This window comes from Lepidochelys kempii, chromosome 8 (assembly GCF_965140285.1).
Source record: "Lepidochelys kempii isolate rLepKem1 chromosome 8, rLepKem1.hap1, whole genome shotgun sequence".
Classification (NCBI taxonomy): domain Eukaryota; kingdom Metazoa; phylum Chordata; order Testudines; family Cheloniidae; genus Lepidochelys; species Lepidochelys kempii.
In genome coordinates, this window is record NC_136387.1 from 73192463 (window position 1) to 73219930 (window position 27468).

General features: G+C 43.6%; 1 protein-coding gene across 1 annotated transcript in view; it reads left to right on the forward strand.

Annotated features, from left to right (window-relative positions):
• Positions 1-6333: 6333 nt before the first annotated feature.
• Positions 6334-27468, forward strand: part of CNN3 (calponin 3) — a 53542-nt gene continuing 32407 nt past the window's right edge. Inside the window, exon 1 of the mRNA XM_073356995.2 lies at positions 6334-6548. Within this exon, the coding sequence (XP_073213096.1) occupies positions 6492-6548 (57 nt within the window). The 5' untranslated portion in view covers positions 6334-6491. The remainder of the gene's footprint in view (positions 6549-27468) is intronic.

Consider the following 27468-nt stretch of genomic DNA (forward strand, 5'->3'; position numbering starts at 1 on the left):
TGCGAATACAGATTTTTGCGAATACAGACTAACACGGCTGTTACTCTGAAACCTGTCAGAAGAAAGGGACTCACTCTGTCACTTTTCATGTACTCTGAACACAATCAGTCTGAACTGTTCCCCACTTCTGAGTCAGATTGTCTGCGCATGTGTGTTTCTACATTTGTTATTTTGTTTTTTCCTTTTTGATTGATTGAAACCTCTCTGGCACCCACTATGCCAGCTCTGGTTACATTGCTGCTAGTGGATATGTAGCTACAGTATCATCTTTCAAAGGAAGGCAACTGTTGTCTCATAATTTAAGAATAAACTAGACTTGTGCCATAAGTTGTCTTTTTACATTAAAAAACAGTTTAAAAGAATTATGACTTATTTATCCATAAAAACTACCATTTTCCATCAACCATGCAGGAAGTAAGAGAAATCAGGACAAAGAAACATCTTATGTACTGGAATCAATGTCGGGGGAAAACAAACAAAGCACTGAACTGTGAATGCTGATGTAGATAAGTCTTTCAAGTTTGGGGTAAATGTAGTTTTATTTTCACTTAGGCCTCATTCCCGCAAAGACTTACACACATGAATAATTCCATTGAATCAATTGATTTACTCATGTGCACACAGGTAAGTCTTTGTACGATCAAGACCTTATGCCTCAATTCAGAAAAAACAGCGAAGACCATGCATCCTTCCTAAATAGGGACCTTAATTTGTATTTTATTATTCTATTGTCATATCATGGCCCTTGTCCTACACCAAAGTCTATGTGAGTTTTGCCATTGTCTTCAATAGAGCACAAATAGGCTCCATGTACAGGAATTCACTCACAAGATGTGAGTCCAATGCCATTGAAGGTAGTTACAAAATCAGGCTGAATTTGAGTCTGAATTTGGCCCTTTGTATTTCAGTGTATGGTGTCTTTTTTGCTTAGGTTTTCTTGATGATGATTTTGAAATGCTAGTAAATATCATTATGTCTAGTTTACGAGGTATTCATGATTACCAAGAAAATCTATCTTCTACAATCTGCTAGAAAGAAAGATGAGTGTGATACAAACACTTTATAGCATTAATAATTGTTCTACAAGGCAAGAGAAACTCTTATGGGATGAGAAGATGAGAGAAATCTGTTAAAGTAGTTCAGAGAGATACAGCACCATACACACAGTAGGGTATGTTTAATTATGGCACAGAGGGCATTTATTGCTGAGACTGTATGCACCAAGGAATTGTGAAACTAATGATCACATTATACTAAATTATATGCTTGGAAAATTGTAACAGATTTTTAGGTAACACATCAACAGAAATTATACAGACTTGTCTGGAGAAATATTAAAGACATTTTCAAAATTAGTTCAGATAAATTAAGTAACCAGGTGAAAGCATGGGTTCTGGTACTATAAAGCTTCATGTCTGATTATTTTGTAAAGATTTTATCCTTTTTCTATGCTTATTATATTGCTGCATACTAACATTTATTCTTAATTTGTGTTGACGGGCAAGTAATCCCAAAATTTGTTGGGGACAGACCCACAGGCCCCAATCTTGCATTGAATTCAATGGGTTTATTCATGTGCTTAAAATTAAGCATGTGCATAAGTCTTTGCAGGATTGGGGCCTAAAATAACAGCACTAATACCTTGTGAAACATTTTCTACAGCTGGGATTCTCCCCGAAACATGGGGTTAGTTCATCCCTGGAGAAAGGCTACTGAGCTCAATGGAGTTTGTCATGGTCTTTCTCCCTCTATCACACATCCTTGGGGTGTGACATCATCTTATATTAAACCCCTTATCATACAGATCTGGGATGGAAACTCAGCTCTCTGGCTGGATTCTGCTGGAGTTTCTCTCTTCTGAGGTTCAAGAAAAAAGAAAATGAGGAACGGAAAAACAAATGAAGAAGCTCAAACATACCACAGGCTTACCTTCCTTCTGCTTCTGATAAGATGAAGTTTGGGCTAATGTCCTCGGTAGGCTACCAGAAAGTGTCTTGAGGCAATCACTGGGGGTCCAGTCCACTTTTCAATCGGGGGGACTCGGTCCATCTGTAGCATATGACCGGGTTCCATTCTCAGCCAGGCTCCTACTCTAGAGAGGGTATTACAGGTCTGTCTTCCTCCCAGAGCTCTTCCCCCGCTTCCCGTTGCCTATCTTGGGGAGTATGAGTTCCCAGCCTCCAATCTTCCATACCCAGGTAGTCATCAGCACAGGTTTAGGGCCTGGGAGACTCTGCCCTCCGGAGGAGGCCCACAGGAATCTACCCCTTCCAGGGTAGTCATAGTTCCCAAAAATGGCAAAGAAAAACAAGCTAACTAATCAAAGGCAGTATTCGCATATGGCAAGGGGCCTCCAGCAGTCTGTAATAGTTCAGCACAAGGCAGTGGGGAGCAGAAGCTTGCTGTAAATGGAGAGGGAGAGGGAGGGGAGCTACTGAAACTTGGGAGTGTGGAGAAGTAAGCTCCGGGCTGGGAAAGGACATCACAGCAGTCTTAATACCGATCCTATGGCAGTTCCTCAGCCACTGGTGCCCAGTCCTTCACCCTTCCATCAGCAACTAGCATCCTGTATGCCAACAGCCCCCGGCCCCTCAGTCAGATGCCAGTGCCCTGTCCCTCATCCCACCAGTAGGCACACATGTTCCTGCCCCTCTCCTGGGCCAGGTGTCTCTGCCAGGACCTACAGTGGCTGGAAGGTGGGATGGAGCTGGGTCAGGGAGTCATATGACCATCCACTTCTCCCAGCCAGCTGGGAGCATACACTGTGTCATCCCTGTGCAGTCCCTGCACACCTCCCTGGCTCATTCAGCCATTGCAGCTGGCTGAGTGAAAGAAAATGGACAGAGGAGAGCTCTTCCTGTTGCCCAGCAGCTGGTCTGTGCTCATGCACTGCAGCAGTCCTTTGGAATCTGCTCTAGCCGACGCACTCCAACACATGCACACAGGGGCAGAAAAATAGCCAGGTTCTTCTCTTGCCTCCACAAGATATTGTGAGGGCAGAAAACATTGTGGTGGTTATGGGTGGGGCAGGAACAACCATAGCCCCTCCTCACACCCAGTTTCCTGGCATTAGACTACCCCACTCTCCTGGTTCTACACCCTCAGACAACTCATTCACAGGACTTCTAAAGCAGACATTCAGAGTTGAGCCCACCTGCTACTTCCCAGTTGGGGTCAGGAATCTCTTTATGACTTTACAAATAGTTGCTGAAGAAATAATTATGATGTCACAAAGAGGATTATGAGTTCATGTGGAGAATAACTTTTACTTTGTACAAATCCTTTCCTCACACAAATAGCCATAGTAATAAAGAATGTAGACAAATGATCAAAATATAAGAGATTTACATATAATGAGCCAGATTCCGCAGTATGCATCAGCTGGTTTGTACCACTCTGGATGGATTTATAGGTTTATGAGGTTCTTAATACAGTGTTTTCCAAAGTTTCCCATGAGGCATAAGTACACTACTGATCACAAAATCAAGGACAATTTGATTGATCTACAATTTGATGTCCAACATGAAAATGTTTGTCTTATTTACGCATTAAATAAGAAATTTGCATAGCAACTCATGAGAAAAGTTTTAAATGTCATTTTAAATGTCATGGATTCCCGCAACCATTTTTGAGTCTAGAAAGGATGGTTGAGAGCATTGTTACAGAAGGGCCTAATTCAACTTTAGTTGAAGTTAATGGAAACATTTCCACTGACTTAAATGGGTATTGAATCAAACCCTTGGTAATTTGTCCCTTGAGGTGCCTGAAAACCAGTCATCCCAAAATCAATGTCCAAAAAATTAACTGACCTACCTTATCCTTGACCTAAGTCATCATTTCCCTTCCCCATTCTTCAGTTCTCTCCCTTCTCATCTACAGTACAGTCTCTCTAACATGTCTGAAGGGGTAATTTGTCTGATACGTAGCAGAGATGAGTTCTGCTTTCCTTTAATTATGAACAACTCCGGCTGTTTTCCATAGAGGCTTTATAGAGTTGTGCAGTGGTTTAGGTTCAGCTGGTTCATGACACCACAACAAAAAAATCTTTTTGGCTACCCATTCTCTCTCTCAAGACTCTTATGGCCTGATCCAGCTACAGCTGAAACTTTACTGAAAGATTCCCATTGATTTCAATAGGACTTGGACCAGCGTTTATTTCTGTTTATAATGCCATATTTACAACACAAGACCCAACACAAACCAGTCTGTCTTGCCAGAAATCAAACAGAAAATGCCTCAGCCTGGGCTACTGCCTTTGGGCCCAACCCTGCAAACCTTTATGCACCAAGGTGTACCGTTAAGTATTCACCTTTTGACTGACATTTTCTAACTTATTAAATCTGAAATGTGTTTAATTTGATATTTATATTATAGATTTTAAGAGCTGTGAAGAAGATGGCAGAAAGATACAAGGCAGAAAAAGGTTTTGAATAGCCAATGTGGTATCCTGGGTGGATCAAAAGGACTACTCATCCACAAAGAGATTAGCAAAGGATTGTACGGAATGCGCTCCCCTCGTTGCACACCTCCAGTAATGGAGATGCTACATAAGAAGAAGAAATGGAAGTCTATTATTGGGGTAAATATTCTGCACAGTGAATTTAGTCATGTGACTGACTAATGCTAACACTGTAGGGTGAACAGCTGAATGCTTACCTCACTGCATTAAGCTGAACAAGGAGTGACATCGGTGAATGTTATGTGCGCTGAATCGTGCAATACCATAAGCACTGCACTCTGTGCAGGGGCATGTTCACCTCTGAAACTCCCCAAATTCTTATTCTTTCTTAATCTCATTGCAGTTGTTCTTCCTCTTCAACTCTGTCTCACCTGCTTCTAAAGTTTTACTTGAGTGTGAATTCACTTATTGAAGTTTCAAGATGCCATAGTTACAGAGTGTAAAAATATTTTGGTTTTGTGAGTGACTAGTAGTGCTTGTGTAATGGTTTATGTCCTTTTAATTTGGTACCACTGTCCTATTTTGGATGGCATATAACACCTACTAGGGTCTCCTCCAATGGCTCAGCCAGTGGAATTATTCTTTTAATTTAATAGTTAGAAGCCCAGGTTTTTGTAGTCAGGAGTAAGGGCTTATCTCTTTGGTCATGATGTCACCCAAACTGCAAAATATCACTCTCTTTCTTTTCAAATTTTCTCAATTCTTTTGTGCTTTTTTTGACATTTTCCTCTTGTTGTGTTGGGACTTTTCAACCTATTAGCAACTGGGGGATGGGGAGAGAGGAATTTCTACTTAGGAGGGCTATGGTGGTTCAGGAACTGGAAAGGTGGGAATGAGGTTGTTTGCTGGAGAGGTTGTAGTAAGGTTGGCAACTTGGGGAGTCAGGTTACTCATCAGAGATGGGGACCTTGTCAGGTTGCTCCTGAGAGGATGGGGTGTGCAATACTCATGAATCCCATGACTAGTATTGCACACTCACTTCTTCACAAATCCATGAATACAGAGATGTTGAACTGTGACTGTGTAGGTCCTTAGTCATTATTTCTATTCCTTTTACATACAGTTGGTGGGCTGCCAACAATGTTAGTTGCATATGTAGCTGTGAAATATTGCAATGGCTCAGCAGAATAGAACTGGCAAAATACAGGTAGTGACATATAGCAATCATCATAATTCCAGATGTGAAATGGTTTGCTTAGGAGAGTGAGGCATTTGGTAGGTCTTTTGAAATAGCCAAGATTTGTCATGGTGGTGAGAGGTACAAGGAGTTTGGCAGAAGATAACAGAATTAAGGCTCCTATTACTCCTCCCTTGTAGCTTTATATCCCTTGAAGACTTTCTGGGGTCTCATCAAAGAGAGTGATCTCAGACAGCAGACTATGATTTCCGATTTGATTAGTAAGTCTCTTTCTCTCTCTGTAGATAGATGTAGCATGTGTTAAAAATTAGTGGCCGCTTCAGATTCCACAGCAAGGTTCCAGGGCACTGAAATGATTTTTCCATAATGCTGCTGCTGCAAGGTTTGAGCGGCTGCAGATTCTTTCCTGTTGACGTTTCCCCCAGGCTTGGCAAAGCTGCCGAGCAGACCGCTCTCCTGTTACCAGCTCCCAACCTGCCACCTCCCCGCGCTCCCCCTGCCGTCCCGTTCCCAATCCCCCTGCTCCCCGGCGCTGCCCTCTCTCCAGCAGGTGCCCACGCTGCACCTCCCCCAGCTGCACCCAGTCCCTGACCCACCCCCGCCTGCCAGCGTCTCCCGCGGTGCCCCACGCGCCCTCACCTACCCCGCGCCCCTCCCGCTCCCCACCCAAGCCCCCCGTCCGGCCTCCGGATTGGCCCGCGGGCTGCTCCAATGGCGGCGGCGGCGGGGGTGGGGGCTGCGCGCGGGGGGCCGCGGGGCCGCGGCCGGGGGAGGGACTAGAACTTTCCGCCGCGGCCGGGCCGGACTTTCCCCGCAGCAGCCCCAGCAGGAGCGGCGAGCAGAGCGCAGGGAGCGGCCGCCACCCGCCGGGGACACGGACCCTCCGCAGCCGCCATGACTCACTTCAACAAGGGCCCCTCGTACGGGCTCTCCGCCGAGGTCAAGAACAAGGTAGGGGTCCGGCCCGCGCGCCCTGGCCTCGTCCGCGCGGGCGCGGTGGGGCCGGGCGCCCCCTTGGGGGCGGGGGCGGGCTCGGGCTCCTCGCTAGCTCGCCCGCCGGCCCGCTCGCCCGCCCGCCGGCGCGCTCTTCCCGCTCGTGGGGGCAGGATCCGTCGTTGTCTCCCGGGCGCGGAGTCACTCCTCGCGGCCCCTGGTCTGCCCGCCTGTGATCGCCGCCCCTCGCTCCCTCCGCCCGGGCAGGGGTGCCGGGCAGCGGTCGCCGCGCCTCGCGGCCCGGCCCTCGCCCACCGTCTGGCGCCGGGCTCCCTCCGCGCAGCCTTGCGGGGCGCGCCAGACAAAGGAGGATGAGGCTCCTGTTGTACTGGCCAGGCAGCCCATCGGGGTGCGGGCGTCCCTCTGGTCTCCGCTCCGCGAGGCCGTGACCCACCCCGCCCCAGAGACGGTGGCCGCAGCGGGGAGAGCGAGGGATGCTCCGGGCTGCGTGGCTGGAGCCTGGCTCCTTGCTGGCGTTTGTGGCGTGACTGAGGTGCGCCTCGCCAGGGCAGCCTCCTGCTGAGCTTTCTGCCAGCCCAGCGCTCCCCCTCCCCTCCCCTCCCCTCCCCCGGGGGTAAGCGCAGGGCTTAATTTGTAACGAAGGGGGCCTGGAGCTCAAGCAATTAAGTACCAGGGCTTAAGCAATTGTTTTACTTTCACAAGTGATGCGACAAGCCCGGAGGTGCCTGGGCTATGAACTGCCAAGCCCGGAGGTGCCTGGGCTATGAACTGCCAAGCTCTGGAACAAATTAAGGACTGGTCAAATGCCTGACTCTGCCCGACCACTTGGGGCATATTGGTCTAGTCAGTAAACGTCGTTGTCACGCTGAGGAATACGGTGTTTTCAAAGTTAATGTTCCCTCCTAGAGTTTCCTAGGAGCAGCCGACTTATGTAGTATGTGTCTGTTTGTATCAATGTGTAATATGCCAGCACTTCCCACTACATCTTCCTTCTCCCCCAACATTGCGACTCATTCCTTCTACCAGGCTGCATCACTGCTAGTGCCCCCCACCACAACCATGCTTATCCCTTCATGTATTACTAGCTTCTTCTCCCCCCTCCTCCCCACACACGCCCTTTCCACTCTTGCATATACTGTCCCTCCCGTAGCTTTCTAGTCTGCAACTTGCTAAGGGGATGAAATTCCTGATTCACCTTTGTAGCTTTTAGGATTTTAACTCTCTCCATTAGATTTGCATACAAACAGACTGTGTGAAAGGTGGTGGAGGAGCTGGGTGGTATTTGTCTCCATGTTAATTAGTGAACCCTTTGGTCTGGGAAACAGATGAGAAATCCCCCCCAAATAATTCCAGCTCAAGCTCTGATACATTCCAATCACATTACATCATGGGGTACTGAGGAGAGACCAGCCAATCGCGTGGGCGCTGTGCACAGAATGCTCATTGTCTCCTCTGCTGCTCCAGCCAAAAGGGGGTGGGTAGAAGAGAGGCACAAAGGAGGACTAGGGAGGGTGAGGCTGCGGCTGCAGCAGCTACTGCTGCTGGGGTTTTAGTTTCCATTAGTCTCCTGGGGAAGTAAAGCATTTCAGGATTGCCACCATCACATTAATCTCATTGCCTAATGCAAAAAGGCATGCTCTGGTGGCACCGAAGCCACAATAAAATACGTTCCTGCAGTACTACAGTCATGGCAGAGACACATGGTACAGATAATATTAATTCAGCAATTTCTTCTCCTTTTGATAGTGATTTAAATCTGTTTACGAAATGTGTGTGAAAATACCTCCCAAAGTACCTATTTTTTGATATTAAAACAGTTCTAACATTAGTAGCATAGCTGCTTCTGTACATCCTTAGACCTTTGAGCATTGTTTCACTGGTTTTCTTCTGTTGTTTTTGATTTGGTTGTTATCTCTGTTCCATTATTCTGCACTGTGAAAGATGCTTTTATTAGTATCCCATTATATCAAATCTTAAATGATAGTATTCAGAGCTGAGAAATTGTTTTGGCACAGGCAAAAATCTTTTCAACACAAAGTACACTACTAACACAACATAAAAACATAAGAATGGCTATACTGGGTCAAACCAAAGGTCCATCCAGCCCATGTCCTGTCTACCGACAGTGGCCAATGTCAGGTGCCCCAAAGGGAGTGACACTAACAGGTAATGATCAAGTGATCTCCCTCCTGCCATCCATCTCCACCTTCTCAGAAACAGAGGCTAGGGACACCATTCCTTACACATCCTGGTTAATAGCCATTAATGGACTTATTCTCCATGAATTTATCCAGTTCTCTTTTAAACCCTGTTATAGTCCTAGCCTTCACAACCTCCTCAGGCAAGCTGAGAAGTCCTAGCCTCTTTAATCTCTTGTCATATGGGACCTGTTCCAAACCCCTAATCATTTTAGTTGCCCTTTTCTGAACCTTTTCTAATGCCAGTATATCTTTTTTGAGATGAGCGGACCACATAGAATCATAGAATCATAGAATATCAGGGTTGGAAGGGACCTCAGGAGGTCATCTAGTCCAACCCCCTGCTCAAAGCAGGACCAATCCCCAATTAAATCATCCCAGCCAGGGCTTTGTCAAGCCTGACCTTAAAAACTTCTAAGGAAGGAGATTCTACCACCTCCCTAGGTAACGCATTCCAGTGTTTCACCACCCTCCTAGTGAAAAAGTTTTTCCTAATATCCAACCTAAACTTCCCCCACTGCAACTTGAGACCATTACTCCTTGTTCTGTCATCTGCTACCACTGAGAATAGTCTAGAACCATCCTCTCTGGAACCACCTCTCAGGTAGTTGAAAGCAGCTATCAAATCCCCCCTCATTCTCTCTTCTACAGACTAAACATTCCCAGTTCCCTCAGCCTCTCCTCATAAGTCATGTGTTTCAGACCCCTAATCATTTTTGTTGCCTTTCGCTGGACTCTCTCCAATTTATCCACATCCTTCTTGTAGTGTGGGGCCCAAAACTGGACACAGTACTCCAGATGAGGCCTCACCAATGTCGAATAGAGGGGAACGATCACGTCCCTCGATCTGCTTGCTATGCCCCTACTTATACATCCCAAAATGCCTTTGGCTTTCTTGGCAACAAGGGCACACTGCTGACTCATATCCAGCTTCTCGTCCACTGTCACCCCTAGGTCCTTTTCTGCAGAACTGCTGCCTAGCCATTCGGTCCCTAGTCTGTAGCTGTGCATTGGGTTTTTCCGTCCTAAGTACAGGACCCTGCACTTGTCCTTATTGAACCACATCAGATTTCTTTTGGCCCAATCCTCCAATTTGTCTAGGTCCCTCTGTATCCTATCCCTGCCCTCCAGCATATCTACCACTCCTCCCAGTTTAGTATGATCCGCAAATTTGCTGAGAGTGCAATCCACACCATCCTCGAGATCATTTATGAAGATATTGAACAAAACCGGCCCGAGGACCAACCCCTGGGGCACTCCACTTGACACCGGCTGCCAACTAGACATGGAGCCATTGATCACTACCCGTTGAGCCCGACAATCTAGCCAGCTTTCTACCCACCTTATAGTGCATTCATCCAGCCCATACTTCTTTAACTTGCTGACAAGAATACTGTGGGAGACAGCGTCAAAAGCTTTGCTAAAGTCAAGAAACAATACATCCACTGCTTTCCCTTCATCCACAGAACCAGTAATCTCATTGTAGAAGGCGATTAGATTAGTCAGGCATGGCTTGCCCTTGGTGAATCCATGCTGACTGTTCCTGATCACTTTCCTCTCATGTAAGTCCTTCAGGATTGATTCTTTGAGGACCTGCTCCATGATTTTTCCGGGGACTGGAAGAGGTGAGGCTGACTGGCCTGTAGTTCCCAGGATCCTCCTTCTTCCCTTTTTTAAAGATTGGCACTACATTAGCCTTTTTCCAGTCATCCGGGACTTCCCCCGTTCGCGACGAGTTTTCAAAGATAATGGTCATGAATCAGGTAGGCAACACAATGAGAACATTTGAAATGGTGTTTGCATCGGGTATAAGAGTTCAAATGTAATGGATTTTTAAGTAATTAGCATGAGCTATTTATCACCCTGAGTTATACTGAAGTAGTAGCTGAATATAAAAATAAAGACAATGATGATGATGTTGTGCATAAATTGTTCATTTCTTGCAGTGTTGTTTTTTTGTTTTTGGTTTTAAAGTCAGTGCCTAGGGAGGCTATCCAAACTGTCAGTGAGAATATGAAATATCTATGTGCTCTTTTTAAGATGTTCTTTTGTCATTTACAAGATGACGGGCTACTTCACTGCTAGCTTCGGTTGGGTATAATGCAGTGCATCCATAATGTAGCATGTCCAGGACATTTTAAAAACATACTGAACATGTTCAGCTAGTCTAAGGAGTCTCACCAGATGATTCCTTCCCTAGATTTCTCTATAGCAAGCCTATGAGTCTGTCATTAAGGCACAAGACTGGCTGTCAGGTTTTTACTTCTCGTTCTGCCATTGACTATGTTAAAGGGGTCTTTAATTTAGCAGGCTAAGGGTTAACAACAGCCAATGCCTGAAAATTAGAGCCAGACAAATTCAAATGGAAACAAAGGCACAATTTTTAGCAGAGGGTGTGATGAACCATTAAAACAAACTATCAAGTGCAGTGGTGGATTCTCCATCTCTTGATGTCTTCAAATCAAGACTGGGTGTCTTTTTAGAAGAGGTCACAGCCTTATTATTGGGTAACTTACTCTTAGAATTTCATCCAGCAACCCCTACAGGCTATGTTCCATGTTATACAGAAGGTCAGACTAGATGATCTAATTGTCCCTTTTAGCCTTAAATTTTATGAATCTATGCCTTCCTGTGAGACTTAGAATCATAGAATATCAGGGTTGGAAGGGACCCCAGAAGGTCATCTAGTCCAACCCCCTGCTCAAAGCAGGACCAATTCCCAGTTAAATCATCCCAGCCAGGGCTTTGTCAAGCCTGACCTTAAAAACCTCTAAGGAAGGAGATTCTACCACCTCCCTAGGTAACGCATTCCAGTGTTTCACCACCCTCTTAGTGAAAAAGTTTTTCCTAATATCCAATCTAAACCTCCCCCACTGCAACTTGAGACCATTACTCCTCGTTCTGTCATCTGCTACCACTGAGAACAGTCTAGAGCCATCCTCTTTGGAACCCCCTTTCAGGTAGTTGAAAGCAGCTATCAAATCCCCCCTCATTCTTCTCTTCTGCAGGCTAAACAATCCCAGCTCCCTCAGCCTCTCCTCATAACTCATGTGTTCCAGTCCCCTAATCATTTTTGTTGCCCTTCGCTGGACTCTCTCCAATTTATCCACATCCTTCTTGAAGTGTGGGGCCCAAAACTGGACACAGTACTCCAGATGAGGCCTCACCAATGTCGAATAGAGGGGAACGATCACGTCCCTCGATCTGCTCGCTATGCCCCTACTTATACATCCCAAAATGCCATTGGCCTTCTTGGCAACAAGGGCACACTGCTGACTCATATCCAGCTTCTCGTCCACTGTCACCCCTAGGTCCTTTTCTGCAGAACTGCTGCCTAGCCATTCGGTCCCTAGTCTGTAGCTGTGCATTGGGTTCTTCCGTCCTAAGTGCAGGACCCTGCACATCTGTATGTGGTATTCAAGATGTGGGCATACCATGGATTTATATCAGGGCAATAAGAGATTCTCTGTCTTATTCTCGATTCCTTTTTTTAATGATTCATAATATCCCGTTTGCTTTTTTGACTGCCGCTGCACACTGTGTGGACGTCTTCAGAGAACTATCCACGATGACTCCAAGATCTTTCTCCTGATTCGTTGTAGCTAAATTAGCCCCCATCATATTGTATGTATAATTGGGGTTATTTTTTCCAATGTGCATTACTTGAAATTTAATGTGGATAAATGTAATTTGCCATTTTGTTGCCCAATCACATAGTTCTATGAGATCTTTTTGAAGTTCTTCACAGTTTGCTTTGGTCTTGACTATCTTGAGCAGTTTAGTGTCATCTGCAAACTTTGCCACCTCACTGTTTACCCCTTTCTCCAGATCATTTATGAATAAGTTGAATAGGATTGGTCCTAGGACTGACCTTTGGGGAACACCATTAGTTACCTCTCTGAAAATTTACCATTTATTCTACCCTTTGTTCCCTGTCTTTTAACCAGTTCTCAAGCCGTGAAAGGATCTTCCCTCTTATCCTATGACAACTTAATTTATATAAGAGCCTTTGGTGAGGGACCTTGTCAAAGGCTTTCTGGAAATCTAAGTACACTATGTTCACTGGATCCCCCTTGTCCACATGTTTGTTGACCCCCTCAAAGAATTTCTAATAACTCTAAACCATGTTGCTTACTTCATAACTGGTAGTTTCACCTGTTTGTAAAATACCAAATCCAGCATCAGACTTAACAGATTCTAATATGCTGTTTCATACTGATTTATAGTCAAGTGTAAAATAAACATGCACCCAATGATTCCACTAAAGACTAGCCCAAAAATATGTAGAGGATTTTACAAAACATCCAAAATATAATTTTCTTCCTTGATATCTATTGACTTTTTAACATACTTATGTTTAGTTACAAACCTGGGGGAATCTGGCTAAGCAGATGCCTATTTCCAGGACTTTCTTTTAGATTTCTAGAATTGTTTGTCTAGTAAGGTTACAGTAAAAATGTGTAAAATATTTGAGCATGTTAATTAGAAATAATGCCTTTCTGCTTGATTGAGGTTCTTAGCTGTTAAAAGAAAAATAATTTTACAAGTTGTGGATTATGTACATGGAGTAGTAAAGAAGCTTTGTGTTCTTTCTTTCACTTATTGTCATCAACTTACTTAAACTACTGGGCCCCATGAATGTCTGACAGCAGTCCATAATACTAAAATAGTAAATAAAACCGTGGAACCCATTTCCATAGAGACTGAAATGTTTCACCTTGCTGAGTCCTTGTTATCTGAGTAATGAACTGGTTTCTCTGCTTTCTTCAATAGGATTGTCTTTCCAAAAAGATTCCCTCCGTATGCAATTTACGGTTGATTTCTATCCTGTCTTGTGGCTTCACCCAGTAACATCTGTCAACTCAACACCAACATAAAGGATTTTAGAATGGAGTTAATTTCTCTTTTTGTAGCACTGGGCATCTGTTCTCAGAATTTTGTCCTTAATGCAGAGATCAAACACAAGATATTATAGTGCAGCCAGACTTGCAGCTTATTTCCTAATAGGACTCTTGTGTGTGAAGTACAGTAGAACCTCAGAGTTATGAACATGACCAGTCAAGCGCACACCTCATTTGGAACCAGAAGTATGCAATCAGGCAGCAGCAGTGGCAGAGATTCCCCCCCCCCCCCAAAAAAAAAAAGCCATACTGTGTTAAACATAAACTACAAAAAAGTAAAGGGAAAGCAGCACTTTTCTTCTGCATAGTAAAGTTTCAAAGCTGTATTAAGTCAGTGTTCAGTTGTAAACTTTTGAAAGAACAACCATAATGTTTTCAGTTACAAATGTTTTGTTCAGAATTACAAACATTTCACAGTTATGAATACCCTCCATTCCTGAGGCGTTCGTAACTCTGAGGTTCTATAGTAGGTCTTCCCTTCATGTAAAGTTCCAGAAGATCAGGAAGAAATGGCTCTACTAAGGTCCAGGTGATCCTTTCCCAAAACTACTTGTGTTTTGAGAATGGGCTTTGTTCATCAGTTGCTTGATTGATCTTTTTGACTTTAGTGACCCAGTTTTGTCACACCTTTCTAAAAATATTCATGCACATGGCAAACATTCGTTTTTTCCTTAAATTTTGATACTTGTCACTATCTATCTGCCCTCTGCTGAGGCAGGTAGTCTTTATCAGATTGAAATACTCAAACAAAACAAAACCCAAAACGTTTTCCTCATGAAGGAGCGATGTTACTGCTATGCCTTGATAAGCATGCTACACTAGGTCCAACTGAACTGGGTAGAGATGTCTCTTGATTTTGTTTTATTATCTCATTTGGCATTGTAACAGTTGTCAAAGATATTTGTTACTGTACTATTGTTTGTAAGAATTTTTTTTTTGAAAAAAAACAACACCACAGTTTTGGTGCTCCAAAAGCATTATTTGATTTTTTTAAGAGTAATTTGGAGTGTCAGAAGCTCCATCTACTTTTTGCATTACTAGACTCTAATTCCATGTTTACTCTGAGAGAACTTATCTTTTCCCTTTTGTTCCTAACCCCTTAGTCATTATTAGTAAGGTGCGTTGCCTCTTCTATGGAAAACATTTCTCCCCCCATTCAAACAGATGTCTATATATTTGGTGGTAGCATAGGTATTCAAAGGTCTTATCTACACAAGAAAATTGTATGGACTTAGTTAAATCCATGCAACCCCCTTGTGTGGATGCTTTTGTTTCAATTTACAAGTACCTTCTATCAATTTAGGTTAAGTTGATTACTTACTAACTTAAGTTAAACTGATAGAAAGTACTCTAACCAAAATGAGTGCATATATAAGGGAGTTAAATCACTTTGTACCAATTTAAATCTGTTTACAACTTTGTGTAGATAAGGTCTCAGAACAAAGGTTGATTGATTCCATATTTTGTGTTTCCTTCAAAAGACTGGACAGAGTTTTATATCTGTGGTATCAGTTTTGAAGTGGGGGCCAAATAAAACTACCTTCAGTCAAGATACAGACTTTGCCTGAAATTTGACTTCCCCCTCAGTGTACTATACTATTACAAATGAAATGGCTTGCAGTTGGCAGGAGTCTGTGCTTCCGTCTTGTGGAAAACATAAGGTGCCAGACAGTGTAGGGGGAAAGGGAGGAATTATTTTCTTGCTGGACCAGGGCCATGTGCCCATCTCTTTCCAATCTCTCCTCTCCTCTCTCCCCTACCCTCTGCCTCAGCTAAAAAGCAAGTCTCTTCCCCATCCTCAGTATCAAAAAGGCATGAGACCTCTGGATGTATGGACATTTTACTAATCTACGTTTTTAGGATGTGTTGACAGGCCCCAGCAAATGCCATTCTCAAATGCTATATCTGCTGCTCCTTTCTGCTGGGGGTTGTAGGTTTTTTTATACTTGTAGATTGTCTAATTTTTCCCACAACTGGAAAAGGAAGAATAGACACAAAGGGAGAGTGTTGAACTTATTGGGGGGAGGGTGTCTGTAAATTTGGCATGGTATTTTGTTCCCTATGTCTTATTGCAGGGATGAGCAAACTTTTTGGCCCGAGGGCTGCCTTTGGGTATGGAAATTGTATGGCGGGCCGTGAATGCTCACAAAATTGGGGGTTGGGATGCGGGAAGGGGTGAGGACTCTAGGGAAGGGGGCGGGCTCTGAGGTGTGTCCAGAAATGAGGAGGTCATGAGGAGGTCAGGGTGTGGGAGGGGGCTCTGGGCTGGGACAGGGAGTTGAGGTGAGGGCTCTGGCTGGGGGTGCGGGCTCTGGGGTGGGGCTAGGGATGAGGGGTTGGGGGTGCAGGAGGGTGCTTTGGGCTGGGACCAAGGGGTTAAGAGGGGTATCAGGGCTGGGGCAGGGGCTTGGGGCACAGAAGGGGGTCGGGGTGCAGTTTCCGGGTGGTGCTCACCTCAAGCAGCTCCTGGAAGCTGTTGCATGTTCCTCCTCCAGCTCATATGCGCAGGTGCAGCCAGGCAGCTGTATACTCTGCCCTGTCCTCAGGCGCCACCCCTGTAGCTTCCATTGGCCCTGGTTTCTGGCCAATGGGGCTGCGGGGGTGTCGCTTGGGGCAGGGGCAGCACGCAGAACCTCCTGGCTGCCCCTACATGGAGGAGCTGGAGAGGGGACATGGTGCTGCTTCCAGGAGCCATGTAGAGCCATGGCATGCAAGGAGCAGGGCAAGCCCCCGACCCTGCTCCCTGGCTGGAGTGCCAGAGCAGGGCAAGCCTACCACCCTGCTCGCCAGCGGGAGCTTGAGGGACTTGTCTGAAGGACTGGATATGGCCCCCAGGCCGTAGTTTGCCCACCCCTGTTTTATTGCCACATTCCATACTGTGCTTGGCAAAAACCATCAGCTCCAGCAGGAAATTGACACAAGAATAGTTTTTCTGACCCATGTGAAGCTTACTAATTTTCAGTTATTCTCTCTCTGCAGCTGTGACCTTGAAAGGGAAAGTGCAAGGATGCATGGGCAGGGGAGTGTGTGAAGTGTTTAATTTTAAGCTGGAGAGAGCTAGCTAAAAGAAGCTTGGAAATAAAACACCTTCTCCATTTTGAAAGTGTGCAGGAGTGGAACATTGCCCCTGCCTCTCTCCCAAGGAGAAAACTTGAAGGAATTTAAGTGAAAATTTGTACTGAATAATGCCAACAAGTTTGACTTTGTTTCTCCTGCAACAGCTGACAGAGAATTTTTTAGAGTGTGATATCTTCAGTTATTGTAGGGCAAACACAAAATCTTGAATTCAGTTCTTTGCCCACAAATGACCTTTTTCTGAATATTTAAACTTACAATTTTTATTTCTGTTACCTACTTAAGAGTTTCTTTTTAAAGCTTTAGGGTTAGTGATTTAGGAGTGTGTTAGAGTCTTGGGTGCCTCCAACTGGACAGGTTGGCCCTCTGTCCTCTCCCCTAACTTCACCTAAACTCAAATATTGTTGCCCCACTTATTTAAAAAATAAACTATTCACTCCTGTATATCTTTTCCTTCTCCCACACTGTATATACTTCTGCTTCCATGCTCTATTTCAGTTGCTTTGCCTAATTTTCTTATAGCAATAGAGGATTGCACATGTGCTGCTGCACACAGTACATCTCAAGTAGCATCACCTAGAGGAGTGTAATGAAAATGAATAATGTATAGGTCTCGCTGTGCTCATATTGTATCTCTGGATGAGTTGTGTGCAAAGGTATAGGAGATCTTCTGCAGTGGTGATCTAAAAATGTAGGATTTCTGCAGTCTAGTTTTTCCCTCATTGTATGAGGTAAACGTATACGTTAACACCTATAAAACATGCAAGAGATCTTAATTACACTGTTAAAATTCAAACATTTTCAGTTTGAATTATAGTCAAAGTTTTTGTTTCCTCTATATGGAGAATAAATTAAATCTGACATTATAGTAGAATTCTTTGTAAAAGAGATTACAAATTAAGTGCAATATTCCCAGAGAATTTACCAGATGGTCACTTGTATTTAAAACCCAAAGATATTTCAGAGTACGTAATGATGTGATGTTCTTATGCTCAAATAACAGTACTCAAGTCTCATTATTTTCACCTGACTGTAGCTCTTTAAATGAATAAACATTTGCTAGTTAAACATCAGTTTGATTGTGAGTAACACTAAAAAAATTACTTCTTGTCTTAATTCTGTAGTTTGTTTCCCAAGAAACTATGAAACTCTCTGGATCCATGTGTGAAAGGAATTGAAATACTTAAACTCCAGACTTTTTGGTAATAGGGGACTGCAGTGGAAATAATTCTGTGGTTGTAAAGTATCTTTGTGGTTTGTTAGGAGACTTCTCTAAATCTAATATTTGTATATATTAATCATAAGTGTCTCCATATTGTCCCTATTAGCAGTTACTCCTAAGTGTTCTCTGCATTAACTGATATATAGGGATTATGGAATATTGACCAGAGCATTTTTATTTGCTTTAGTAGAAGCTTAGCAATATGCAATATTTGGGTGCAGTGGACCCAGTGCAGGAAGAGGTGGTGCATAATTATAAGCATATTCTTGGAGAGAATGATTCAACAAGAAACAAGTTACAAAATGTAGATAACGTGGTGGTATAGTGAATCCATACTTAATTTTGCATTCTATTAAAGCAGTTAGCTGACACTGTCCAAAGAATGCGATTAATTATATACATTTACATCACTAAACTTAAAAGTTTATATATATTTTCTGACTTGAAGTTAAGATGAATTTCCACAGGTCCATGTAGGTAAACAAATGAATTGTCAAGAGTAATGTAGCTTACATAGAATATTCTAACTAGTCACTTCCACTGTTTCTATGCTTGGGCTGCGTGCACGCTACAGCTTAGGTTGGTATAAGGTACATCGCTCAGGGGTGTGAATAAGCCACCCCCCTGAGTGATGCAAGTTACACTGACTGAAGCGCTGGTGTGGACAATGCTGTGTTGGTGGGGGAGCTTCTCCCATTGACTTAATTACTCCAGCCCCCTCAAGTGGCTGTAGCCAAGTCAACGAGAGAGCTGACACTCTTCCGTCGGCTTAGAGCAGGGGGAGTCGAAGCGTTATTGGAAATTGGGGATGATTTAGAATAGTAGGTCTAAATCAGGGGTACAGATATCCATGGGAGTATTCAGAGGTATTCCAGGGGGTACATCAACTCATCTACATATTTGCCTAGTTTTACAACAGGCTACATAAAAAGCACTAGGTAAGTCAATACAAACTAAAATTTATACTGCTCTATATACTGTACACTGAACTGTAAGTACAATATTTATATTCCAGTTGATTTTATAATTATATGTTAAAAATGAGTGTAAGCAATTTTTCAGTAATCGTGCACTGTGACACTTTTGTATTTTTATGTCTGATTTTGTAAGCATGTAGTTTTTAAGTGAGGTGTAAATTGGGGGTATGCAAGACAAAGACTCCTGAAAGGGGCACAGTAGTCTGGAAAGGTTGAGAGCCACTGATTTAGAACAATCACAAGATTCTTGTCCTTGCTTTTTAGGCCTTCCTAACTAACTCCCATCTTTCAGAGATGCTCTAGTAACTTCTAATTTTTTTTTTAACATAGTGCTTAGACTAGCAGCCCTATTCATGGATCATCCTATTGCTAGACATTGTACAAACAGATGGTCCTTACCCAAAGAGCTTACAGCTTAAACTATAAAACAAGAGACAACAGATGTATACAGACAGATAGCTGGAAGAGTACAAGGAACCAGTGAGACAGTATTGGTCAGCTTGATGGGAAATGATATCAGTGGCCTATCCATTGTCAAGTTTTGCATAGGCAGCACAGCAAAGGAAAGTTTTTTTTAATTGTGACGTCAACCTTTGCACCACTCAGTTTCTAGTTTTTACTGCCCATCAGTCAGCTTCTCCTTCATACACATTTGTGCTTTCTCTCATGCTGCCCCTCATGCATAGGAAATCCCTCGGGGTAAAAAATGCGTCAGGGACTACCTTATTCCCCTGCTCCTGCCATGCTATTTCACTTCATCCTTCCCTTTACCTCCATTAGAAACAACCCCACATCAACACAACATGTAAATAATGAAATCATGCCAATCACCACCATGTTCCTTTGCATGGATATCTCTGTCCCCAACCCCATTGTCTGTCTTTGTCTTTTTAGGTGTTCCAGAGAACTTACCAGATGGTCACTTTGTATTTAGACAGTGGCCAGCACAGCGGGACCCCAATTCTGCCTTTGGGTACTCCTATAAATGTTTAATACTAAAATGTTAATATATGAACCAGACTTACTATAAAGTACTAAGCCAGTTGTAGCAAAAGCCGGTTGGCGTTCAGAGTTGACAGTCCATATTTGTGATTACACTCACGTTGTGACACCCTACTGTCTAGCCCAGGGGCAGACAAACTTTTTGGCCTGAGGGCCGCATCGGGTTTTGGAAATTATATAGAGGGCCATTTAGGGGAGGCTGTGCCTCCCCAAACAGCCAGGCGTGGCCCGACCCCTGACCCCTATCCCCCCTGCTGCTTCTCACCCCCTGACGCCCCCTGCTGCCCCATCCAACGCCTCTGTTCCCTGACAGCTCCCCCTCCGGGACTCCCGCCCCATCCCTCTCCCCCCCACCCCCCACTCCCTGTCCCCTGACCACCCTTGGAATCCCCACCCCTGACTACCCCCTGTCGCCCCATCCAACCCCTCCTCTCCTTCCTGACTGCCCCCCTGGGACTCCTGCCCCCATTCAACCCTGCTGTTCCCCACCTTCTGATCGCCCCGACCCGTATCCACACTCCCGACTCCTGACCACCACCCCCGCCAAACTCCCCTGCCCTCTATCCAATCCCCTTGAGCTCCTTACTGCTCTGCCTGGAGCACCAGTGGCTGGCAGCTCTACAGCCGTGCAGCCTGGCTGGAGCCAGCCACGCCACCACGCAGCACTGAGCACTGAGTCAGGCTGGGCTCTGCAGCTGCGTTGCCCCAGGAGCTCGCAGCCCCGCCGGCCAGAGCATTGCGCTGGTGGCGCAGTGGGCTGAGGCTGCGGAGGAAGGGAAGCAGCGGGGGAGGGGCCGGGGGCTAGCCTCCTGGGTCAGGAGCTCCGGGCCAGGCAGGAGGGTCCCGCGGGCTGGATGTGGCCCGCGGGCTGTAGTTTTCCCACCTCTGGTCTAGCCAGAGCAATGTGACAGTGTTTGTGCTGAGCCAAAGACTAATCCCATTTAAAATGAAATAAATATATACTTAGGAACTTCACAGATTTGAAGAGTACAAAGAACCTTATTAGTATCACACCCTACATTAATTAATAGAATTATCAAACAACTCCTGAAATTACTGAGAGACACTTGAGTTGGACACAGTAAAAATGGTGACTGTAAAGTTCTTAAGGTTGCCAATGTAGGACAGATAGGCAATCAGAATTAAGTTGCTAAACAGTTTGATTTTCCCAGAAAGCTTCAGCCAATCGTTGAATAAACCACCGTTTTGGTGTCATGAGGTTTCTTTAACTATTTAAAAAAAAAAAAAGTCTCTTGAAGTACTGACCATTTTGAAAGTGCCAGAACACCTATGGACTCTGATTTGAAATACTGAACTCCTTAAGTACATATTGGTAATCTAAAGTTTTAACAAACTAATTTGTCCAATAAGAGAAATTTAATCTTTATTGCAATAACTTAACTATTTGACTAGTCCTCCAAAGTCTTTACTGAAACTGTTAGTAATGGAAGAATATGAAGCTTGCTGAGTCTAGTAACATGTACAGAAAGGTTAGCTGCATGACTTAAGCTTATTGTCTGCATCATAAGACTGTTTGAATTAAGAATGTGGGAAAGACAATTTGCTTGAGTCCTGGTTGAACCAAACTGAGGAAGTGGGATTGGGGGTCTCTGAATTAAACAAGTTTAACTTGTATTTCAGTAATGATTGCTTGTTAAAATGTACAGCTGAAGTTGTTTTGAATGCACTGTCAGAGTATGACTTTATTTTGAAATTTTAGATAAAATTTTGCTATATTCTTGATGCCATATCAACCCCATAAGGGTATGACTCATTCATTATTTCATGCCGATGAAGTTTCAGTGAATTTGATTTTCTCTCTCCTTTATTTGTGAGCATCTTAAATCAAAAGACATCGCTTAATTTTTTGCAGTAACCTGCCTTTGAATATAAAGGATGGATAGAAGCTTTTCTATATTCAGAACTGTTAGCTTCTGTAGCTATGTAATGCCATATACAGTGTGCATCTAACACATCCTTTTAAGGAAAATTTTTTAGAGATTCCTATCCCCTGTGGAACTGTACAGGAAAGGCTTCCAATAAAACAGGCTGGAGGCCAGGACACGAAGGGCAATTTGAAACAGATTTTTTCTAAGTGAGATCATGTGAAAAATCACTTTCTTCCCTTTAAAACCTTTTTGCTAAAAAATACTTTACAAGTAGTCATTCTAAACACTACACACTGTTCTGCCTCAACCCGTCCCTCTTGTGTAACTGTTCGATAATATAAATTTACATTTGGGTAAGTTTCATATTTTTTTTTAACAGCATGTTTTAAGTTTGTTGTGTGACAATATGTTCACTGACCAATTAATCTGATGAAGTTTCTCTGCAGCAAAATAAAAAATTTGAAATACTATAAATATTTAAAGCTGTACTCCAGTTTGTTGCAATTTCTGAAATCAATGCAGAAGCTTCCCATATAGCGGATACTAAAAACCTATAACTTATAGGTTAAAAACCTATAACCTTTGGTTGTTTCCACAAAAGCTCATTTTATCTTTACCAGACATGACTGGATTTAACATTTCATAATAGATACCAAAACATAAAGGTTTTAGTCATGCTGAAGGAACTTGGCGGTAAAGAGTTTCCAAAAGAGCATTATGTTGAAGAATGAGTAAATTAAACTTCAGGTATCATATACAGATTTTAATTCCACACAGAAGATGTAGTCTGAGCATACCTGACTAAATGGCTTTTTCTTCAGTTGTGGAGATTTTGTTTTAGGAAACTTTTTATTGCAGCAGTGGTCCAGTCTAAATACAGTTAGTGAAGAATGGGGACTGTCTTCAAGAAAGTAGATTAATAAGATAAAATATCATAATGCTGCTATATAAATCGATGGTATACCTAAACCATGAATACTGCATGCAGTTCTGGTTACCCCATCTCAAAAAAGATGTTAGAATTGGAAAAGATATAGAGAAGGGCAACAAAAATGATTAAGGGCGTGGAACATCTTCTGTATGAGGCAAGTTTAAAAAGACAGATTTTTCAGCTTGGAAAAGAGATGACTAAGAAGGGATATGAAAGAGGTCTATACAATTGTGAATGATGTGGAGAAAGTGAATAAGGAAGTGTTATTTACTCATTCACGTAACACAAGAACCCTGGGGTCATGCAGTGAAATTAATAGGAAGCAGGTTTAAAACAAACCAAAGGAAGAAGTACCTCTATGTAATGCACAGTCAACCTGTGGAACTCGTTGCCAGGGGATGTTGTGAAGGCCAAAACTATAAGGGGGTTCAAAAAAGAATTAAATAAGTTCATGGAGGATAGATCCATCAATGGCTATTAGCCAAGATGGTCAGGGACACAACCCCATGCTCCGCGTGTCCCTAGACTCTGATTGCCAGAAGCTGGGAGTGAACACCAGGAGATGGATCGCTTGATGATCGCCTATTTGTTCATTCCCTCTGGGGCACCTGGCATTGGCCACTGCCAGAAGACAGGATGCTGGGCTAGATGGACCATTGGTCTGACCCAGTATGGCCGTTCTTATGTTCTTAAAGTTTAAAAAAAAAAAACAAAAACCTAAAATGCTGTTTCTCAGTAGTACCCTTTTAAATAAAAAAAAGGTACCCAAAGCACATTAGATGAAATATAAAAACAAACACTGAAATGCAACCCTTCTGAAATAGAATGTACTTTAACAGCACAGCAGCCAGTAACATCAGGTTAGGATGAAGTAAAGATCTATTCTCTTGAAAGATGGGAAAATTTGGAAGGCAAAATGTAACTAATTAACTTGGAGTTTGGCCAAGATACCAGCACACATTTCATCCTATAAAAGGGGTCATGAAACCTTTAAAGGACAAATGGCGAGGGCTTCTATTTTACGCTTCGTCTGAAATATGGCACTACCATGAGTGTAGTGCTTTCTACTGTATTGTTTCAGAAATAAGTTGGGTTGAAGAGTGCCCCTGCCTGTAGCATCCGGGTTTTTCTTAGAGGGGTTGGGCATGCCCAACCCCATAGGATTAATGTAGATGGTTTAATGTAGACCAGGGATTCTCAAACTTCATTGGACTATGACCCCCTTCTGACAACAAAAATTACTACATGACCCCAGGAGGAAGGACTGAAGTCTGAGCCTGCCCAAGCCCCACTGCCTTGGGTGGGGGTGGGCAAAGCCTGAGCCCCACCACCCTGAGCTGGGGGCCAAAGCCGAAGACAAAGGGCTTCAGCCCAAGGCAGGAGGCCTGTAACGTAAACCCAGTTGCCCAGGGCAGAAACTTTCAGGCTTCAGCCTTGGCCCGAGATGGTAGGGCTCGGGCTTCGACTTTGGGCCCCAGGAAGTCTAAGCCAGCTCTGGTGATCCCATTAAAATGGGGTGGTGACCCATTTGGGGTCCCGATCCACAGTTTGAGAACCACTGAGTAGACCATAGACAAATACAATGATCTGTGGTCTGACACTTTATTGTGAAATCAATGATATAGTGAGGTGACGGTGACTACTGACTTTTCATTTATTAGATTGAAAAAGATCAGTATCAGCTTTAGAATTCCTACTGCATCTAGGAGAACTACACAGTAGATTCCACTTATTAGCACCCCCTTAGTGGATGGTTAAAAGTTGCCAGGAATAGGCAGTTGCTAGTTAGTAAAAGGCAGATTTGCCAGGTTGTGTACAGGTACGAAGCACTGGGACATGCCTTCTGTGGCTGCAGCAGTGCAAACTGCTTGCAGCTGCTGCTCAGTGTGTTCCAGGGCTTCCTTTTAGGTTGCAGCCAGAGAAAGCAGCATTGGGGCTGTATGGTGCCTCCCACTGCACTTTGGGCTTTATCATGTGCTGGCACAGGGGGCCTGGGCTTGGGAGGTCCTAGTGCTTCCTTCCCTGGCTGCAGCCCTTGTTTTCCAAGGGAACCAGGGGTTACAGCCAGGGATGGAAGTGCTAAGATGCATGGAATCCTGGCTCCTGCTGCTAGCAGAGGATGCAGCCTGGAGAGCCCAGAGATACCATTCAGTCCCATGGGCCTCCAGTGCCCCCACTCCTTGTAGAAAGCCCTGGCATCAGGGTAGCAGCCCCCTTCTCTGCTGCTTTCATGCCCACAGCCTACCCTGGGGCATGGGCTTGGCACATCCCAGTGCTTTCATCCCTAGCTTTAATGCTGCAGACCTACCTGTGGCCATGCTTTTCACATGGAGTGAAGGTGCCAGGGACCCACAAAGCTGCATGGCACATAATAAAATTGCTAATAAGCAGCAAGCATGTTACCAATAACTAGACCAATTAACATTCTAGTCAGTTGGATGATTCCAGGTAAAATGTTTCTATTCAAGGAAAGTTAACAGGTTGCTGTTAAGCAGAATCTATTGTATAAGTAAAGACAGGGTATCAACAAAGGAAAATAGTTTAAAATACAAGTAACTAATCTTTCTTCAACTGTTTTCAGGAAATCTTTGTCCTGGGAAGCAGATGTTGCTTATTCAGAATCTATCAGATGATTGGTAATCCATTATATAAAAGGAGTTATTGTCCCAAAAATTATTAAGTGATGAACCATAATTAATTTTACCTTACTGGTAAGAGACCCTCCTGGTGTCATTTATTTATTTATGTAAAAGTAGTTTCATTTTAGATCATCTTACAGCTATCTTAAGAGAGAGCTTTCCTGGATGCAGACCTAATGATGTACTGTAATGGGCAGATCCAGAATATTATCAGGCACTGGACAATGTCTTTAGGGATACCAGGGTTAAGAATATACTTCTTTTCCATTTCCCCCATTCTTAAATCCTACAAGGATTCACCGTGGGATACAGAGGCAGCAGCAGATTCTTAAGGTGGCTGGTGAACCCAGCCTCCCAAGTCTGTCAGGTGCTGGGGAAGCAGAGTGGGGAGCAAAATGGATCATAAGGGTCTGAAGCAGCTGATTGATAAGCTCTTCTCACTCCCTGGAGAAAGGAGACTACATATCTTAGGCTTGAATAGGCAACTACACTCCCACCAGGAAACTGGCTGAAGAGTGGAGAAGGCGCATGGCTGCAGAGAATTTCTGTGAGTGCAGTTGAGGGTGTGGGTTTTTTCTCCCAAAACCTGCATGGAGGCTTGTCCTAATGGGCAACATTTCCTTACTTTCTCACACCATGTCTTCTAGCTTCCTTGCAATCCTGACCTATGGAGACTTGCTGTGGCCCCAGCAGTTAAGTTGCTCGATCCTGTATTTGGTGGACTGTTTGGTTTTTTTTCCTCCCATCTTTTGGATTCTAGAAGGTGGGGTGTTCTTGACAGACTGTTACAGCAGATGCCTGCCAGCTGCCTGAGAGCTGCCTTGGTCTGCCGTTTATGTGCAGTCATCATCCAATCTTTCGAGCAGATTGTAGAGGCATGGTTTCAAGACAGGAAATCAAATTTTAAGAACCCTGAATTGGGGTCTACTGTGCAAAGTTTCATAGAGAATGAGGGAGATACCGATTTTTCCTGGACATCATATGTACTTCAGTTTGCCTGCTTGATTGTATTCTGTGTGACTGCATGTCGTTAAATCAAAGAAAGCTGTCAGGAGGGAGACTCGTTTAAATGTGCTGATATACATATGCAGGCGAAGTCGAGGCACAGATGTGGTCTTTTGCTGCTATTGGTGCAGAGTGGAGGAGTATAGCTTTTCTCTGAGTTTTCATTCCGTTCCCCCCCTGGGTTTCTCGCCCTGAGGATATTGTTGCCTCTACACACAATAGATACTTAGCCAATCTGTAGTATGAAACTCACGAAGAAGACTACGTTTATAAGCAATTGCTGCTGCTTAGTTAGTGGGTAATATCAAAGGTGGGACAAGAAATCCTAGGAGACTAGAAGGGCAAATTAGTATTAATTTTAGGATAGAATGTATATTGGAATTTCTTGCAGCTGTCTATCTGAAGTTCACTAGATTGGTAGCTGAAAGGAAACTATTAAAACAACCACTGACACCTGATCATCTTGTTATTGTCTCACTTCTTTTTCCAACCCCCAATAGATAAAAATCAAATCAAATCATTGTGGTTTGAGAAAAAACGTAAGACACAGGAAACTTTGAGCCATGTAGACAGCATGATCTCTGGTAGTATAATTAAAGACTACACTTCAAGATTTCTTTTGTTCTGACTCAAGAGAAGTGTTGCACTCAAATATTTAATGGTTCCTTGTCTCTCCCTCCTGTTAAAGCTTTGATCTACATGATTTTCTGTACTATAAGATTTCCACCATGATGTTTAAAATAGAAAATTCTGTTTTAAAAGCAGAAAAGCATGTCTCATAATTAGAGGGCAAAGCAGTAGAGATTAAGTGAAGAGCTTGTTGGCATGGCAGGGTGTTAATTTCTGTGATGGCATGTCAATTTGCTCTAGTTAATACTATCTTGGTAATGTATCAGACGCATGTGAAGACATGGTCTGGAATGGTCTCTGCTACAGTGGCAAGCTATTTGTAACAGAAAAAGGGTAGATTAGAGTAGATAAAAGTAAAAATAAGATTCTGAATAAATCACATTCTGCTGCTGATAATTGGGTTTGATTTCTGAATACATTTTCTATCAGTTTTTAAAACTTTGTGTGG